The sequence below is a fragment of the Hippopotamus amphibius genome, chromosome 16, assembly GCF_030028045.1.
Source record: "Hippopotamus amphibius kiboko isolate mHipAmp2 chromosome 16, mHipAmp2.hap2, whole genome shotgun sequence".
NCBI classification, from domain to species: domain Eukaryota; kingdom Metazoa; phylum Chordata; class Mammalia; order Artiodactyla; family Hippopotamidae; genus Hippopotamus; species Hippopotamus amphibius.
The window spans coordinates 7054982-7074024 of record NC_080201.1 but is presented as its reverse complement, the minus strand read 5'-3'; the positions used below and the strand labels follow the sequence as shown (position 1 = coordinate 7074024).

Here is a 19043-nt window from a genome sequence, read left to right as displayed (position 1 = left end):
AGAGTGGGGACCACCAGCTGATTGAGACCCAGTTTCTAAATCCATGCCCAGTGCAGAATGCTGTGCCCGGGCAGTGAAGGGACTAGCTGTGCAAAACAGAGTCACGATTTTTATGGGTTTGGTCTTACTTTACATCTTTCCCTGTGGCGATTGCTGCGTCTCTGCCAGGAGTAATTAATGTCGTTTGTGTTATGTGCACCCACCGACCCTGTGATGTTCTGTGGGTACCGCCTCCCTTCCCTCCCCCCCCCCCCCCAGATACACACACACGATCATACTGTGCACAGGTTCCTTGAGCTGTCTCTGTTTGAGGTGTAATTCACACCTTCCACGTTCTCTGTTCAGAAAACATCGTCTTCTCTAAGATAAATTTCTCTTTTGTTCAAATCACATGACTCTGGGAGGCATATAGTTTGTGTTTTCGTGTTTCTTCCAGATATTGATGTCATTGAATGTGGTTACTGAGAGCAGATCTAAATATGAAATGCTGTACTTCGTCTTCAGAGTGGATGATGTGATAAGAGGAGGGAGATGGAAAACATTTTTGTGAATCCTCACGTGTCGCATGGTCGCGGGGGTGGGGAACTGGTCAGGGACGGATAGGACTGTGGCCTCTGCATCCTCCACGGCAAAGTGGCTCTGCTTCAGTTCTGGGGGCTGGGTTGGTGGGCTGATACCTGGACAGTAAACCTTTGATTTTCTGGAAACCTCTCCTAACCTTCACACTTTTCCATCACTCTGTAGCTCCTACTTTCCCAGGCAGTGCACCAGTGGTGGGGAGGGAAGGCAGCAGAGCAGGGCAGGAGGGAGTGCCAGGCAGTTAGGCACGTCCACGGCCGGCAGGCCTCCCCTGCAGCCAGTCTGCATTTGGGCCTCAGCACAAAGGCAGATGGTGGCATCAGGGGCCTCTGGGTCGCGGAGCGTTTGCCCCTCGATTCTTGAATTGCTGACGACAGCGTACCCTGGCTCAGGTGCCAGGGGAGGGCAGCACCTTGCCCTCAGCCGGCGGATGCTGTGCAGGGGCGCGCACAGCTGCTTAGCTGGTGAACAGTGCTGCCCTGAGCACGCGTGCTCATTTTGCTTCGGAGCCAAATGAAAAGAGTAACGGATCACTGCGGCATTCAAATCCGCTGGTTCCCCGCCTGGCTATGAGCTGTTGTCAAGTCCGTGATGTTTTTCGCATGCCCATTCGGTACCAGACCCTTTGTGGGGTGTGGGGGTGGAGCAGTGAACAAAACAAAGTCCCTGTTTTCAGGGATGTATACATTAAATGCCATCTGTTGGTGGTACATTCTAGAAAGAGAAATAAAGTAGGGAGGGGAGAGGTGCTGTTATTTTAGATAACACGGTACCTGGGCCGCTCTTTGGTGGTGTTACTGGAGCAGCGATCTGAAGTCAGTGAAAGATTAAATCTTCCTTCCACTAATCAGGAAAGTGGGAGGCGGAGAGAATATTCCAGGCAGGAGGGAATACATCAGCATAAGCTGGGAAACATTTTAAATATACATCGTCTTGGACCTGACATAATTGGTCTAGGACCTGCTTTTCTGTAAAAGCTCTCCAGAAGATTCTGGGAAGCAGGTGGGGGAGCTACTCTTAAAATCCATTAAAATTATGAGTCATTCCAGGATCTATTTGAGGAAAAAAGTTTTGATGGTAAATAACTAAAAACCATAATCTCTCTGGGTAAAAGGAATTGGAGGCAAAGAGAAATGAATAGAGGAAATTGAAGGAGATAATGAAGGAAAAGAAATAGTATTGAACCTTAATGAGATGCCATTCTCATAATAAAATTGGATTCTTAGAGTAACAGAGGGCTGCGGCCCTGGTCCCCATTTCTACCTTTTCATGACACTTCCTGCTCTTAGTGAACCAGTGTCCTGCTGGTGGCAGTTCCCAGTCGGGTCACATAGCACCGTACCTGCACTTGCTCCTGGTTTGCTCTCCTCACTGTTCCAATCCTGCTCTGTCCTGTAGAAGGAGCATTGCAAGGATCACTTAGCTTGTATAGGTCGAGGTGTTGTGCGAGGGGAGCTTACCTGGAGGTCGGCTGGTAGCACCTGGTTCATACCCCACTGTGAGCCTCGGGATCTCCTTGGGCCTCCCTCCGGGACACCTGGTCACGTGTCAGACATCTGTGTAAACGCTTTTCTCCTGTGTGGATGGAATTCTTAGGTGGCAGGAACTGGAAGATAGAGAGGAGTTCCTGCATTCCCGTTCACCAAAAAGCTGGCCTTGTCATGGAATGCCATCTGTTGATGGAAGTCTTACCTACACATTTATATTTCATAAAGTTGACTGGGACTAAAGAAATCCATTTTAAAAAATAGGCTTTCTTTTTCAGAGCAGTTTAAGGTTCACAGCAAAATTGAGAGGAAGGTAGAGGTTCCCCATATACCTCCTACCCCCATGCATGCCTAGCCTCTGCCATGCTCAGCATCCCCCACCAGAGGGGACTTTGTTACAGCTGAGGACCCTCCATGGACACATCGTCCTCCAGAGTTCATCGTTTACATTAGGGTTCACTCTTGGTGTACATTTTGTGGGTTTGGACAGATGTGTAATGACACGTATCCACCATCGTGGTATCATCCTGACTGGTGTTGCCACCCTGAAATTCCTCTGCCCTAAAGATCCACTTCTGGTGTAGTTTTTAGGAGCTCACGAAGACAAAAAAAGAAAGAGGGGCATCTGTAAAACAAGCTCCTCACAGGAGCATAAGTCAGCTGGGCCTCAGTGGGCAAATGAAGTGCTGAGCCCGCGCCCCTCTGCTCTTGGGGGCTACCCAGTTTGAGGTGACATGAGTCATTTGAAACCGTGTAAGTAACACCCATGAATTGCCCTGGAGTTTCTGTAAAGCTTGACTCCTTGAGCATTACATTCTCTTGCATCCTATTTGAGTGGGTTTCCTTGCTTTTATTGGAGACAGGCTTTAGCATCCAAGGGGAGGAAAAGTCACTTAGACGTCTTTTCTGTCACTATTACGTCAAATCTCATTCAGTAATATCTAGAGTGAGGAGGAGGACCAGGCCTGATTATCAGGATTGGTTGTTATGACATATAGACACACTGGACTTTTCCAGCAATTGGAAGTCAGTTAGAAGAGACAGTATATAACCAGCAGAGGGCTTTGCTCTGTTACACTTATTTAAAAGTTTTAGATCTCTTTCATGGATGTAAAACTTTGAATAATATCAGCTTCTTTATCAGCCCACAACTTTTTTCTTATAAAACCTCTCTTCAGTGTTGTCAAGAGAAAGAAAAGCTGATTTTGTTTCACTTCTGTTCAACTTTAATAGAACAGAAAATAAATGCTTGCCCAGAGGGTAGGCGATTGAAGGGAAAATGAATTTCCACTGCATCACCCACAGAAGGCATGTTATAAATCCTAAGAAACTAATTGTTGGCTGGACTTTATCCTCTGGGACTCAACAGGATGTTTCTCCAGGGCTGAGTGTCCGCAGTAACTCTTTGGTCTGTTTCAGCAGTTTAGCCCAGAAGTGCTCAAGATTGGGGGAGCTCTCAAATCACCTTATTTAACCTCTTCTTTTTACAAATGAGAGAACAGAGGGGGAGGGGGAATGTCTTGCCCTAGAAACAGAAAACTGGGGGAAAATGTGACAGGCATGGCTATTTATATCTGAACACCGGAGGCCCAATCTTACAATACTCCCCATTATTTCTAGTTTTTTCAAAGAGAGTTATGAAATTCTCAAAGTGATATTTTAAGACTACTGCAGTTTCTAGGAGAGAGTTTGTAAATTGACATGACATAATAATAAAAACAAGGATTTTGTGACTTCCAATAAATTTACATGTGGCTCTATATCTTCCTGGGGCAAAGATAGAAAACAGAAAAGAAGAGGGAGAGGGGCAGTGTTGGGGTAGGGGATTAAGAGGTACCAACTATTATGCATAAAATAAGCTACAAGGATATATTGTACAACACAGAGAATATAGCCCGTATTTTATAAGTATAACCTTTAAAAATTGTGAGTCACTGTATTGTACACCTGTAACTTATATAACATTGTACATCAACTATGCTTTAATTAAAAAAAGAAAGAAAGAAAACAGAAGAGTTGATTGACTTCCTGATATACATGGACTAACTTTAGAAACAGAGGTATTGGTTATTAACCAATTGGTTTGCTAAGCCAAGCTAACCCTTTGGCTTAGCTTTTTTCTTTTTTTAATTCATTAACTCATTCAGTCCACTTCATTGAATTTTCAGTTATATGTGGCAGAGGAGATAGAATGATATGCAAGGTGAGAAAATTCTAGATAAAAAAGGGAGAGTACAGGGAAAATGTATTGGTAGATATTGGGAAAATTAGGGTATTTACTGGGGGAAAGAAATGTGAAGCAGAATGGAACAAAAACTGAAGGGGTGTAGAGGTTTAATTGGGGAGTGGGGGGAGGTGAAGACAAAAAAGGGGGAGAATAAGACAAGTTTATGAGGTTTCTGAATGAGAAAGGGATGGCAAGTATCCAAGAAATGAAAGAAGGGGGGGGACTTCTCTGGTGGTCCAGTAGTTAAGATTCCGTGCTTCCAATGCAGGGGGCCCGGGTTCAATCCCTGGTTGGCGAACTAAGATCCCACAAGCCTTTGCAGCATGGCCCCCTCAAAAAAATTTTTTTAAAAGAATCAAGGCCTGTATTTTATTTCTTTTAAATTTCATTTTTTAATAATTCACTTATTAAGGTATAATTGACATAGAACATTGTATTAGTTTCAGGGTGTACAACATAATGATTTAATATTTGTGTATATTACAGAATAGTCACCACAATAAGTCTAGTTAACATCTGTCACCATATATCATTACAAAATTTTTTTTCTTATGATAACTAAGATCTGCTCCCTTAACAACTTTCAGATATGTGACACAATGTTATGAACTAGTCACCATGCTGTACAGTATATTCCCATTACATTTTTATCATATTTTAGTAAAGATTCATCTGAGATGGATTAGAATATGTCTTACTTGTACTGATTCTAGCTGTGCTTCATATACCTGAGATCCTGCAGAGAAAAAGTCTCCTGTGATAGCTTTTCAAAGATTTAAAGAATACTGTTAATTCAGAAACTTATTTTACAAATAATTATTGAGCATCTATTCTTTGTAAACTGCCAGGCTGTGTTGTAGGGTTACAGTGATAAGGAGACCTCTGACCCCGAGGAATTTGAGTTTAGCAAAGGAGGGAGGAAATGGGATTTGTACATAAATACTGTCATACAGGACGGAACTTGATGATCCCACAAAATCAGGTTCTGGGGAAGTTTATAACAGGAGAAATTCTTTTCACCTGCAAGGAAGTAAGGGTGGAAGTGCAGCCTGTGGCAAGATGGAGTGATATAGGAAAACTTATTGTGGAACTGGCATTTGAACTACTCTTAAGAACATGGTAGGAATTGGATATGCACATATGGGAGAGATCAAAAGTGGGAAAGAAAGATGAAAAGTTTGGGATCTGAATTTAAACCATAATTGAAATAAAGTTTTGTAATTTAATCCTCAGATATTTAGAGACTTCAATAGTACAATGATTTATTTTTCATGGGCTTTGAAAAGGGTCAGATTTTATTGAAGTCTGAAAGGGTCAGTGCTTCTATTTATTTTTTTTTGTCCTCTTAGCCATTGTCTATACCCTGCCATCTGCTGAAAGAAAACCGTACTCTTTAAAAGGAAACCTTTTTCATTGTGAAAACATGAGACAGTACAGTTGACCCTTGAACAACATGGGTTTGAACTAGCAGATCCACATTTATGTGGATTTTTGTCAACATTGCACAGGTTTACTTATACACAGATTAATTGGAAAAAAAATCCACATATAAGTGGACCCATACAGTTCAAACCCTTATTGTTCAAGGGTCAGCTGTATACTAGCCACGGTTGGTTGACTCTGTGGATGCCAGTACGGGGGGCACACTATGGGACTTGTGTACGTGCAGATTTTGGTATCTGTATGGGTGCTGAATTCAGTCCCTTGTAGATACTGAGGGACGACTGTATAGTCGTCTTAAAAAAAAAAACAAAAAAATCCAGTCACATGGGTGGAAAATAAAAAGGGGCTGCACTGAACGGTCTCCTCGTAACCCCTTTCCCCATGAGCCTGGTCCCCCTCGTACACCGTCCACAGCCCATAGGCAGGCACAGCCAGCTCGTTTGAACAATTCGAATTCTAGGTGATGCTCCTCTACCTGAACACATTTTAGAGTTACTGCCTTTAAATTGGTTAAAGACTGTCTGCATCTAGTCAGGAGAAAGAAGCCACATAGTGCTTTGAACAAGGAAAGTTTCATGTAAAGAATTTTTAACTACAACACGTGATTAGAGTAATGAAGGATTGGCTACCAAGAAGTAAACTCTAAAAATTAAAGGAGTAGCTGACATAAGGCGCAGCCACCACCCCCAGGGCCGAGATCCAGACTTTGTTGGACCGGACACAGCCACAGCTCACCACATGGCAGAAAAGCCACACTGGTGGAATTTGCTTGAAATCAGCCCTCTGGAACTTGCCAGAAATCTGTCCTTTAGGGTGTCTGGGAAAGCAGTTCACAGGGAGGGATCTCACTGGAAACAGTCGACTGCAAAACTGCCTCCGAGAGTTGCAGAGAAAGCTGCAGCTGCTGGCAGCCGTGCACTGCAGGAGCCTACCCAGCGGTGGAACAGAGCCCAGGCGCAAAAGTCTCTCCTGCAGTTTCTTCCCAGCACCCTCCACTGAGAAGCTTAACATCCTGCCAGTTAACCTAGAAAAACTGTTCAAAAGGCTCAGATCTGTTTTCACAGAGCATGCAAAAAGGGTCCATTGGGAGCTGAGTCAGCATGTTGATAACCAGCCCCGTGACTAAGAAATACAAATAGTCGTGACGTCCTAAGTGAGACATTCCTGGAGGACGTGTCTTCATGTGATAGATTTCGGAGCCAAATATTAATGATTTAGGTGTTACTCCTACTACTTACGCTGTTTTTCTCTTGACTGAGAATTGACTGAAATCTTTTTCTTCACTTAATAACAGTGTCCGTCACATAAATAAACCTAGGGTGCAGGAAGCAGGAAAGAAATGCCTTTTGAATAAAATTATTAGTTCAATAGAAACTATAGAGGCAGGAATAGCAGATACAGAATATAGGGGGGAAGCAAAGTTGTCTAAATAGCCTCTTTGTACCTTCATATACGTTATATGTGCCATCAATTTTGCCTTCCTAAGGTCTGCCAAGGCCTCCTACTGCACCAGAATGAACCTGCTTCCTTCCACTGGTGCGGAGCTGTTACCCTAGGCTCATTCTTCACCATTCCTTTCCCTGCTTTCCTGTGCAGGATCAGGTCTTTTTTACTCCAGAATCTTCCTCTTTCTTTGTTGGGGCAGTTTTTCCAGTAGCATTCTGAAAAGGGCAGCATGGAAGATTAATTGTTTTTGTTTGAGATCTTTATTGGAGTATAATGGCTTTACGCTGTTGTGCCAGTTTCTGCTGTACAGCAAAGTGAATCAGCTATATGTATACATATATCCCCATAACCCTTCCCTCTTGAGCCTCCCTCCTATTCTCCCTATCTCACCCTTCTAGGTCATCACCAAGCATCGAGTTGATCACCCTGTGCTCTATGCAGCAGCTTCCCACGAGCTATCTGTTTTACATTTGGTAGTGTGTAAATGTCAGTGCTACTCTCTCACTTTGTCCCAGCTTCCCCTTACCCCACTGTGTCCTCAAGTCCATTCTCTATGTCTGCATCTTTATTCTTGCCCTGCCATTAGGTTCATCAGTACCGTTTTGTGTGTTTGTTTTTTTTAGATTCCATATATATGAGTTAGCATATGGTGTTTGTTTTTCTCTTTCTGACTTACTTCACTCTGTATGACAGACTCTGGGTCCACCTACCTCATTAAATAACTCATTTTCGTTCCTTTTTATGGCTGAGTAATATTCCATTGTATATATGTGCTACGTCTTCTTTATCCATTCATCTGTTGATGGACATTTAGGTCGCTTCCCTGTCCTGACTATTGTAAATAGTGCTGCAGGATCAATTGTTTTGAGATTTTGTATAGCTGAAAATGTCTATTCTGTCCTGATATTTGATAAGTAATTTGGCTAGTTAAAAAAATCTAGGTTGGAAATACTTTTCCTTCAGAATTTTGAAGTCATTTCCACACTGCTATTAAAGTTTTGTTTAGAAGTACGAAGCCATTCTGATACCCATTCCTTTCTATGTAACCTGATTTTCTTTCTGGAAGCTTATAAGAATTTTTGTTTCCAGTATTCTGAAGTATTACAATGATATGATTGGAAAGGTGTATTTTTATCCCTTGTTATGAGCTCTTACTTGATAATGTTCCCTTTTTTTGCGTGGACCTTCCTGTTTTTCAGATGTTTAACCTTCCAGACTGATCTTCCAGTTTTCCTACCTTGTGTCTCCTATTTTCTACCTTTTTCTTTTTTGCTTTCTTTTCTGGCAGATTTTTACAACTTTTAATTTTGACGTTACATTAAAAAAAATTTTTTTTGTAGTCCTTAAAATGTTGTTGTTGTTCTCTGAATGTTCCCTTTTAGAGCATCCTGTTCTTATTTCAAGAGCACAACATCCTCTCTTTTCTCTGGGAATATAAATGGGGGTTGTCCTTTTTCCTTGACTTTTCATCTTGTGTAATCTATACTTCCTCCAAGTTGACTTTTTTTCTGTTGGTTTTGGTTTCTTTTCTTCCTTGTCAGGCATCTGTTGAGTCCTGTTTGCTCAACTTTAATAGTGGGGCTCTAAAGCAGATTTTCTGAACCCACGTGCCCCCCAGAAAAGATGTTGCAATGTGTGAAGATAATGATAGTGTCATCCCTGCGAATGGCGGGGCAGTTTCTGGGGAGGCTGGGTCCCCTGTCCACCCCTGGCCTGCACACGGCCTCATCTGTTTATGAAGAGTCATATTAAATTTTCTGCGTGTGGTGTGGTATGAAGAAGTTTCAGAAGTGCCCCCCACAGTGTATGGGAAACTCAGAGCCTGTATCTTGGCTTAGTGACAGTGGGTTCATTGTTGCATAGTGAAGCTGGGTCATTTTCTTCAGGCAGATCTGTGCTCATATCTTTAGATCTTTCGCTTGGGGCTGATCAAATCCTCCAGAAGAGGCATCCAGGTTCTTGCCTGGAGGATATAGGTCTGGCTTTCAGTAATTTTAGGAGCAAAATTTGAGAAAAAAGACTGATGATCTCAGCACTCAGTATGTAAACACTGTTGACTCTCTGTTTTGGTGCAGGGCACCTACCCTCAGATATGCCTGCTACTCCCCTTTCCAGAGACGCTCCACCCCCCATCTCACACTCTTCAGAGTATGTCACTTGTCTTCCGCTGGAGCTGGGGAGCCTTACTAAACAGGACAGGGGAGTTGTTACTATGTGGAGCAAGGATCCGGGAGCTTACCTGTTTCCTAAGACTTTGTCAGTCTCTTCTTCTGTGATTAGCTCATCCTGCACCCCTCCTTCCACAGCGTCCTTGTCCTACCAACTCCAAGCCTTTGGCGGGGGGGTGGGGTGGGGGGTTCTTAAGTACAACTTAGGTTGTGTCTTAGCTTCCCTCGCTGCTAAATTAGGAGTATCTTTTAGACCTTCGGTAAAGTACCCGTTTTTAAACAAAACACAGAAAACATTGACTTTGAAAACTTATTCTTCAAATTGTTCACCACCTTAAAAGTGTCATCTGCCGAAAGTTTAATATCAAGATTAGAATAAAGATTGCCTACACTTCAATATGAGGAGGGCAGTTAGCTCAATTAAAAGTGAAGCTTGAACTGAACATGTGTTCCACAGAAGGGGAAACACATGAGGCCGCGGACCTATGCAGAGCTGCCCAGCACCCGGATTATGAGGGAAAGGCAGGTCATAAGCACAGCCAGAGACTATACTTCACTCACCGGATTGGCAGGATTAGGAAGTGGGACAGACGTGAAAGTCGTGGAGTTTGTGGGTCCACACATTCCCTTACACATAGCAGATGAGGCTGAAAACTGCTCCAGCTACTTTGGAGAATAATCGGGTACTTGCTCATAAGTTGGAGAGAATTTAGCTTAATTCTACTCCCAGGGATACACCCAAGAGAAGTTCTTTTGCATATCACAAAAGGAGACATACACAAGAATAGTCGTAGCAGTACTGTTCACAAGACCAAAAACCTGGAGCCACAGCCCAGGGGCCCATCAGCAGGAAAGTGGCATATTACACAGCAGAAGAGCAAAAGAACCCGTGTGTGATGCAGCAAGATGAATGACCCAGCAGTATAATATTAAATGAAAAAACTTAGCCCCAGGAGATTACAGACCGCATGAAACACTTTTATAAAATTAAACTTAAAATTATATATATATATATATATATACACACATACATTGATTATAAAGAAACCTATATATTTTATAGATTATATATATTTCATGGATACAAAAATAAGAAAGCAAGGGAAAATCGAATGTAGAATTTAGAATAATAGTTACTTCACATGGGGAAGCAGAGGTATGAATTGGTTGGGAGGACAATTTGGTTAGAAGCAGGTTATTGTCAAGGTCCTAGCTTTTGTTTTGGGTGGCAGGTTTGTGGGGTCCTTGTTACAGTACTGAAAATAATTAGATAATTAAAAACAGGGAAAAAATAAGCCTAAAGGGCCTGGAGTTTCCAAGGTGAAGGAGAGATGCTTGCTCATGTGGCCCTGAGTGCTTTGGTTGTCTGTTTCGTTTGTTTTTAAGAGGTAGCACTCTGAATCCTGGAACAAATGCTTTGTAGTTGAAAGTCGTAAAAAATATGTTGCTCTAAAGTTAACAACTGAAATGTTCTAGGTGGGATTCACATACTGATAAGTATCATATACTTTATAGAGTATTTAGTGCATAAATATTTCCAACCATTTCTGTTCTTTCATAGAAATTTTACATTTTTTTCCCTTTCTTAGGACAAAGTTAAACTATAATCCTCCAAAAGATGATGGATCAACCTATAAGATTGAACTTGAAGGGATATCGGTGATGGTTATGAGAGAGATCCTGGATTACATCTTCAGTGGGCAGGTATGACGAGGTGCAGAGGAAGGAGGCCTGGGTGTCCGTGGGCAGGTAGATTGAGGCACAAAGGATGGAGGCCTGAGTGTCCGTGGGCAGGTAGGACGAAGCGCAGAGGAAGGAGGCCTCATAGAGGCTCCTTGAGCTCAGGGGGAGGGTCTCCTTCACCCACTCTGTGACCCAGCAGATGACTCTATCATCTCCATCTTCTGTCACTGTGTGCGAGACTTACGTCCCTTGCTGGACATGGTGCCCAAGGGTGCTCTTCCAGGGCTCTGCCCTTGAAAGAGAAGCAGACTAAGTAAGGTCTTACCCAAATCCCAGGTTTTGTTCTACCATCCTGGGCTCCACCTTGCAGTCTGAGACATGAGGAACGTGGGATGCTCCCTTCACTGCTGTCATTTTGGTTTCTTTTTTTGTTTTTTGCTTTTTGTTTTAATATATAAATTTATTTGTTCATTTATTTTATTGGCTGTGTTGGGTCTTTGTTGCTGCAGACAGGCTTTCTCTAGTTGCAGTGAGTGGGGGCTACTCTTTGTTGTGGTGGGTGGGCTCCTCATTGTGGTGATCTCTCTTGTTGTGGACATGGGCTCTAGGCGTGTGGGCTTCAGTAGTTGTGGCACATGGGCTCAATAGTTGTGGCTCACGGGCTCTAGAGTACAGGCTGAATAGCTGTGGCCCACGGGCTTAGTTGTTCCGCAGCATGTGGTATCTTCCTGGGGCAGGGATTGAACCCGTGTTCCCCGCATTGGCAGGGCGCCACCTAGGAAGTCCTGTCTTTTTGTTTTTTAAATCTTAGTTCCAGTCTTGCTTTGTGCCCACACTGTTGGGAACTCGTTCTGTCTCCAAAGCGTGGACATGGGAGCCTCCTTGGGTGGTGGGATTATTCACCGAAGCGACGGGTAGCTGCACTGTGTTCCTGATGCCTTGGTCCTGCTGCCTCAGGAGGCCCAGCATCCCTGTTCCCCCCACATTCTTTTTTCTGATTTCCCTTTACTCTCTGTACCCACTTATATTTCTGGGGATTTCGTGAAACCCAGGGAAGAAGGTGATCAGTGGTTACTGATCCTTTCTGTTTCTTTGCCCTCCTCCACCCCGCTACTCCCCTATTTATGTGATTTAAAGTATAGCACGAGGACACTTAAGAATAATCTTAGCTGTGAATTAGGAAGAAGTTCATGTGCCTACGTCTCGTTATGCGAGTGTGTGTTTTATCTTTATTCCTTTCAAGGGCTCACGTCCTGCTCTCTCCTTTATTCCTTCTTCTTCATTCTTCTTTTAATTTTCCTCTTGTAAAGCCTCTGTCTCCTACATAGGTGTTCTGAGTGTCCTGCTTACTTTCTCTACATGTGTTCATTCTGTCCAGAGTCAAACTCAGTGACCATCATCCTTTTTGAAGTTTATCATTTCATTTCATGATGTTATCACTTTCTCTTTGCTCTAAACACTAGGTGGTAGGTGTGTGGAAGTAAGGTTGTGTGTATGGTTATTAAAAATAAATGAATTTAAATCAATTTGGGGACAGCCCTTAAAATACCAACGATGCTCTGTAGCATCACAAAAACAGGCTGAGGACCAAACTTTTATCTAACTTGTAAAATCAGTTTAGTGGCAGTTATAACAAGTTAGAAGCCAATAAGAGCGTATTCGTGTTTGGGCTTGCATTTGAAACGTGAAACCTTATTTGTCTGTGGTACAAACTGTGTAAATTGTGGTAAAATGTTCCTTGCTGCACTCCACTATGAAACCTTTCCTTCATATTTCCTAATGGAGGATACGTACTCATTCTCTGGCAGAGTCTGGGCCGTTGATGATTGTGGCAGTATTTTAGGGACCTGTTTCTTTCCGTTGCCTTACTGTTGCATAGAAAAAGTGAAGTGGGTGGGAGGAGAAGCGTCAATCAGAAAGTTGAAGAAAATTAAGGAAAAGTAAATGTTCACAATGATTTTAAAAAAAAGAAAAGATCTTATTAGGGATTTATTCCAGAAAGTAGCTTTGAGACCAGATTGTATCTTTTGCACCAAATGCTGTGTTTGGTGTCCATAGTGAGGCCCCTCGCGCAGTGTGGCTCTCCTTCTCTTCAAGGGGCCACGTGGTATCTTCCACATACTATTTGGCAAAAAAGCGAACTTAATATATTTGGAGGCAAGATTTTCATTAGTTCAGGTGCTAGCATTTAAAGAAATCGCCTTCAGTTTACCAGAGAATGCAGAACTTGCCATTTCCTTAGCATTTCAGTCATTGAAGGTTTTTCTCTTAAGTGTAGACGTGAGCACCATGGACAGTTCACCTTGGCAGGGTTATTAGTGGTTCACGTCGTCGGTAAAGCAAGGGAAGAGTTGGGAAAAGTTAACCAGCCGTGCACTGCTTATGTTGTCCGCAGGTGCCCTGCTACGCTCTGACTCTTATTGAAAACAAAATTGAATGCTATGAAATTGCCAATTTTCAGTCATCTTTGATCTCCAGCAATGACGCTTTCCTGTGGTTCAGCGATTAGTGGTTGGGTTCTAAATATATACATTTACATGTTACTGTCTGGGCTCATCCTCGCAGATCCGGCTGAACGAAGACACCATCCAGGATGTTGTGCAGGCAGCAGACCTGCTGCTGCTGACGGATCTTAAAACTCTGTGCTGTGAGTTCTTAGAAGGCTGCATTGCCGCCGAGAACTGCATCGGGATCCGAGACTTTGCACTCCACTACTGCCTGCACCACGTCCATTACCTGGCCACGGAATACCTGGAGACGCACTTCCGAGATGTTAGCAGCACAGAGGAATTCCTAGAACTGAGTCCTCAAAAGCTTAAAGAAGTGATTTCTCTTGAGAAGCTAAACGTTGGCAATGAAAGATATGTGTTTGAAGCAGTCATTCGATGGATAGCACATGATACAGAAATAAGAAAGGTACCCGTTACTTTATAGCGTGCTCTTACTTTGCCTTGTCACGTACTTATTCATTTCTTTATTTTTAATTCAAATTCTAGATGCTTTGTCTTTCTCCTCCAACTTTGAAAAACTTACAAAGTTGTGATCTAAAAGATAACCTAGGAAACATCTTCCCACAGGATCACTAATGTGGTTGGCTTTTCAGACCAGTCTGCCAAAGTGCATGTAACTCATCATATAGCAATGAAAATATTAATACTTATAAGTCACATGCTATCCTTTGAACGTTCTTTTGGTTGGGAAATGTATTTTGAGCTAAAGCTGGAGAGTATAGAAATGCAGCATCCCCACCCTAGCTTTCAGCATCCTTTCCTACTACGGTGTCGGGCCAGCCTCTGCAGGAGCTCTGATGCAACAGTGGGGTGAGAAAAGGGCACGTGGAATTCTGGCAGAGGGGTGAGGGGCCTGGGCTCTCCCCGAAGTGACTGACACGACTTGAGGAGAAAGCAGGAGAGCTCTCTGGAGCTTTCCTGGCAATGCAGTTCCAGATAGGAAGGTTCTGGGAGTGACAGTCTAGGAAGGGAGGGTCTTAGAGAACATCAGGCTTGAGATCCGCATTAAACACTGGGAGAGGGAGCTTTAAGCTTTAAGTCTAATATTTATAGCTAGAGGTTAGCTCCAATTACTGTATTCAAAATAAAGAAGTATGTTAGGTTTCAGTGACTTTCAAAATGCGTAATTGCATTGTTAATTGTTCCTAGTAACTCTTAACTTACATTTTAATGATTATCTTATAATTTTTAAATTCTGCAGGCCCATGAGCCTGTCCACTTAGAAACCACTTTCGTAGTCCCAGCTCATTAGCACAGTTAGTGTTCTGTTTTCCCATTGGTGGGGTGAGTTAAGGAAGGGATAGAAGAGTTTCCAGCTTGCTGCTGGAGCTTCTCTCTGACCTTCTTCTTGCCTTAAAGTGATGAGGGTGTGTAACAAGAGGCAGTTCTTCATCCTGTGGTTAATCTGAGCTTGATGCTGTAAGGACTGTTGGCTTTTATTACTCAGGGTATATTATAACGTACCTTGAAATGATGATTTCAAAGCCCAGAAAAACTTGTCACCTTATGTATGTAGAGTGCTATAGTCGGTTCAAATCTGGTGATTGGGTATGAAAAGTATATCATTTATCATTCATATTATACATGGTAGATAATTTTTAACAGTAATTACTGAGGAAATGATTAGTACTCAGGTTTTTTTGTTTTTTTTGTTGAACTTTGGCTTTTTCAGATTTTTCTTGTAATGTTAATATTGATACATTTTCATTATCCAGTTGACCATATTGTATTAAGCTATTCCTGTATATAATGTTTCTATAAATGTGATGTAATTCACAGCACATCCAAGTATGTGAAATAAAGCAGATCAGAGCAGAGTTCTTCCGTTCTCCTGTTGCTGCGGGAGCCCTGTAGGGTGTAAAGAAAGCTGCTTAAAACTTTGCAGTGCTACATCAAATATAAATTTGAAGTGATTTTTTTTTAAGTTCAACTTTTATTTATCAAGGCCAAGGGAGGTAGAAAAGAAAGGGACCACTACGCACATTCACACAGTGCTGGCCCTTACCACTTGCCTGTCGGTAATCTGACGGTCAGCAATTTTAATTTTCCGTGAGTCAAAAAACGTAGATTCTAAATGTACACTATGTTCTTCGTTTTTCCTTGCCATGCTTTTCTGCCCTCTTCTGCAGGTCCACATGAAGGATGTCATGTCCGCGCTGTGGGTTTCAGGGCTGGACTCGAGCTACTTGCGGGAGCAGATGCTGAACGAGCCGTTGGTGCGAGAGATTGTCCGAGAGTGCAGCAACATCCCCCTGAGCCAGCCGCAGCAGGGGGAGGCCATGCTGGCCAGCTTCAAGCCCCGCGGCTACTCGGAGTGCATCCTCACCGTCGGGGGAGAGGAAAGAGTGTAAGTGTGGCTGTGAGCGGCCTGACAGGTGGCGTGAGGAACAGAGGTTTCCGCGTACCCAAGGACTCATAACGCGTTCGGTATCTAAAGCCCGATAGCGATCGATTTTTTAAAACGTTTCAGACATTCTTTAGAGCAGTAAAACTAGTCGCAGTTATTATAAGCAGAACTGTCTGAAACCTGTTAACTGCTAAGCGGTTGTCTGTCTCCTTAGTTCACGGAAGCCAACAGCAGCGATGCGATGTATGTGCCCCCTTTACGACCCTAACCGGCAGCTGTGGATTGAGCTGGCCCCCCTGAGCATGGCGAGAATCAACCATGGAGTCCTCTCGGCAGGTACCGTGTGTCCTCACCCTTACCAGACACAGCATCAGGTCCGGTAATTTAACAGTTGTGCAGGTGACTCAAAACCTGTTAAAGAAGTACTTTCGTTATCCCTCTGTGGTGACACTTTTCAGGGTGGCACCAGCTTTCAAGATGATGGTAAGAAGAGTGTCTTCTGTCAGTCCTTCTTGTTCCCAAATCTTAAATACGTAGCTGTTTCGAAGAGGTCACTAGAGGAGCGTTGTACTTGATGGAAGAGCAGAACGCAGTGACTGTTCCCACCCGTCAGCTGGAGGATCACACCCGAGATACAGGGTTTCCCTGAGCCGTGATAGCCCCCCAACCTTGGAACGTCATGCAGGGTAGAACTGCAGCATGTAACTGTATCCAAAATAGGAGTGTCACGTAAAAGCAGGCATTTCACATGAGACTTGAGGAAATACGACTTCAACTAGTTCTGGCTTAAAGTTATTCTACTACAGAAAGTATGTTTTAGTTGATGTTTCCAAGTTTGAAACGTTATCCAGCGTTTTCACTGCAGGAGGTGATGGGAAGGCCGTCCTGCTGCCTTGCTCTTCACCTTGGATCTGCCTCATTGGTGCCGTTTTACTTCATTCTGATGACGGTCAGTGGTTCTTCTTCTATAGGCTCTCCTTGCCTTCTCACATTACCGTAAAGTTTTTAAGCTGGGCCACACGCTACCATATTTTACATATGCCTAAAGCTGTGGAAGAGAAGCAGAATCGTAGGCTCCACAGTGATTGGAGTTTTTGTCGGTGGTCGTTAGCTGGCTGGTGTGGTGTAGGCAGCAGGATGTGGGTCTGATTTCTCTGTTCTTTCTTCTCAGAATTAGCTTCCTTAACTTTTCCTCCCATTGTACACACATGCATAATTCTCACACATGTACACCCACCACAAAGGTTCCTATATCACTAACTTTCAGATTTCCTAAAGGGGTTGTTGTTTCAGACTTTGGAAACAATGAGGAAAGGAATTGTGTCCAGTTGTGTTGGCTGACGTCGTGAAATGATTGAGTAGTTCCTGTTTGTCCAGCCTGTTTCATCTTTCTTCTTATCTTGCCTTTTTTCAAAAAAACGGATGGACTTTTTTTGTCGTTCAATTTTTTCTCTCTGTACCAGGTTAAAAGTTATATTCTATGTCTATATTCCTTTGAAGGTTACTTTAGAATCCACAGCTTGTGTTGTTAACAAAGTCTAGAGTTAATCAGTACATTTATACACGATTTTTCACATTCCACAGTTTTACAGTATTAAAATACATGGTTATTTATAAGTAAATATTTACATATATATGCTCTGTTAATCTCTGTTATACGCATATCTATAGATAGTGTTGTTTAGGTTCATCCACAAATTTACCAATTTCTTTGTTTTTTTCCCTCTTACTCCTCAAACTTTCCATCTAGGACCATTTTCCTTCTCTCTGAAGTTCATCCTTTTGAATTTCCTTTAATGTGGGTCTGGTGGTTGCAAACTCTTAGATTTGTCTAAAGATGTCATTATTTTGCCTTCATCCTTAAAGGGTATTTTGCTGGGTGTAGAATTTTAGGTTGGCGTCTATTATTGTTGGGTGCACTGGAGATATTTTTCCACTGACTTCTGTCATCCCTTGTTGTTAAGTCAGTTGTCAGAATCAAAACTCTGTCTTTTCTCTGAGCTGTATTTAAGATTTTCTTTTTGTCTTTGTTTTACTGCCACTGCACTACAGTGTGCTTAGGTGAACATTTTATTGGGAATTTTACCACGTTTGGGGATTGTTGAGCATCTTGATTCTGTAGCTTGGCCTTTCATAAGTCTGGAAAATTCTTGTTTATTATGTCTTCAGATGTTGTCCTTGCTCATTCTCCTCTGTCCCTCTGCTTTTGGAAGTCAGATGAAATGTGGCTAGACCTTTTTTCTCCATCCCCTGCCTTCTGCCTTCTTTTTTGTTGTGTTTTTCATCTTTTTGCCTCTCCATGTTGCTTTCTTTGTGAGTTCTTTTGATTTATCTTGCATTTAATGAATTTTCTCTTTAACTGTGATGAACCTGCCATTAAATCCATCTGTAGGATTTTTTAAACTGTTTTTATGTTTTTTTTCCCTGGAAGTTCTAAGTTTTTTTGAAACCTGCTATGTCACTTCTGTAGTCCCTTCTTATAGAGTTATCTTTAAATTTGTCTTTTTTAAAACATAGCAAGCATTGTTGTTTGCTGTTTTATTGTCTTTCTGATTACTCCAATATTTGAAATTTGGAATCTTTGCAAGACTACTTCCTGTTGTCTGCTTCTGCTGGTTCTTCTTCATAGAGTCTGGTTTCTTTGTATACCTGAGCATCTTTGGCTGGGTACTGATCATTTTATTAAAAATTATTTATAGGAATAATGTGATGTTTTAAAATCTTAGAATGTTAGAATCTAAAACTTAGATAAAGGTACTTTGTTCCATAGAAGTTTTGTGTTTGTTTCTATCAGTTGCCTAAAAACACTACTAATTTGTAATTACTATAAATTGAATTCAAATTTTGAGATTTCCCAGAAAAGCAAGGAGATTTAAATCTGGTTCCTAATTCTGGTTGGCCTTCATCCGGAGCATTAGAACCTGGGTGAGGCTTTCCTGCCAGAAGCCATGCGGTCTGTGGGCCTGGGATCTAGATTTCTATCTCCTTCCTCCCCTCAAACCATCAAGAGAAAGGTTGCATTTTTCCCAGATTGCTAAACGCCCTCAGAGCAGAGTGGTTTCCATGCAGGGAAACCTCTCTAGGGCCCACATCCCCCTTCAGTTTCACCATGGTGTCTTGGTGGCTGCTTCTCCTTTAATAAGGTTTATTTTT

General features: G+C 42.4%; 1 protein-coding gene across 3 annotated transcripts in view; it reads left to right on the top strand.

The window, feature by feature from the left end:
- The window catches only part of GAN (gigaxonin), a 68635-nt gene that overhangs the window by 16441 nt on the left and 33151 nt on the right, over nucleotides 1-19043 (top strand). For all 3 annotated transcript variants that reach the window (XR_009049702.1, XR_009049701.1, XM_057712132.1), the window contains exons 2-5: nucleotides 10940-11054; nucleotides 13599-13949; nucleotides 15673-15890; nucleotides 16105-16226. Coding sequence is in view for 1 of the 3 variants with exons in the window: in XM_057712132.1 (XP_057568115.1) it covers nucleotides 10940-11054; nucleotides 13599-13949; nucleotides 15673-15890; nucleotides 16105-16226 (806 nt within the window). In the remaining 2 variants the exon portion in view is untranslated. The remainder of the gene's footprint in view (nucleotides 1-10939; nucleotides 11055-13598; nucleotides 13950-15672; nucleotides 15891-16104; nucleotides 16227-19043) is intronic.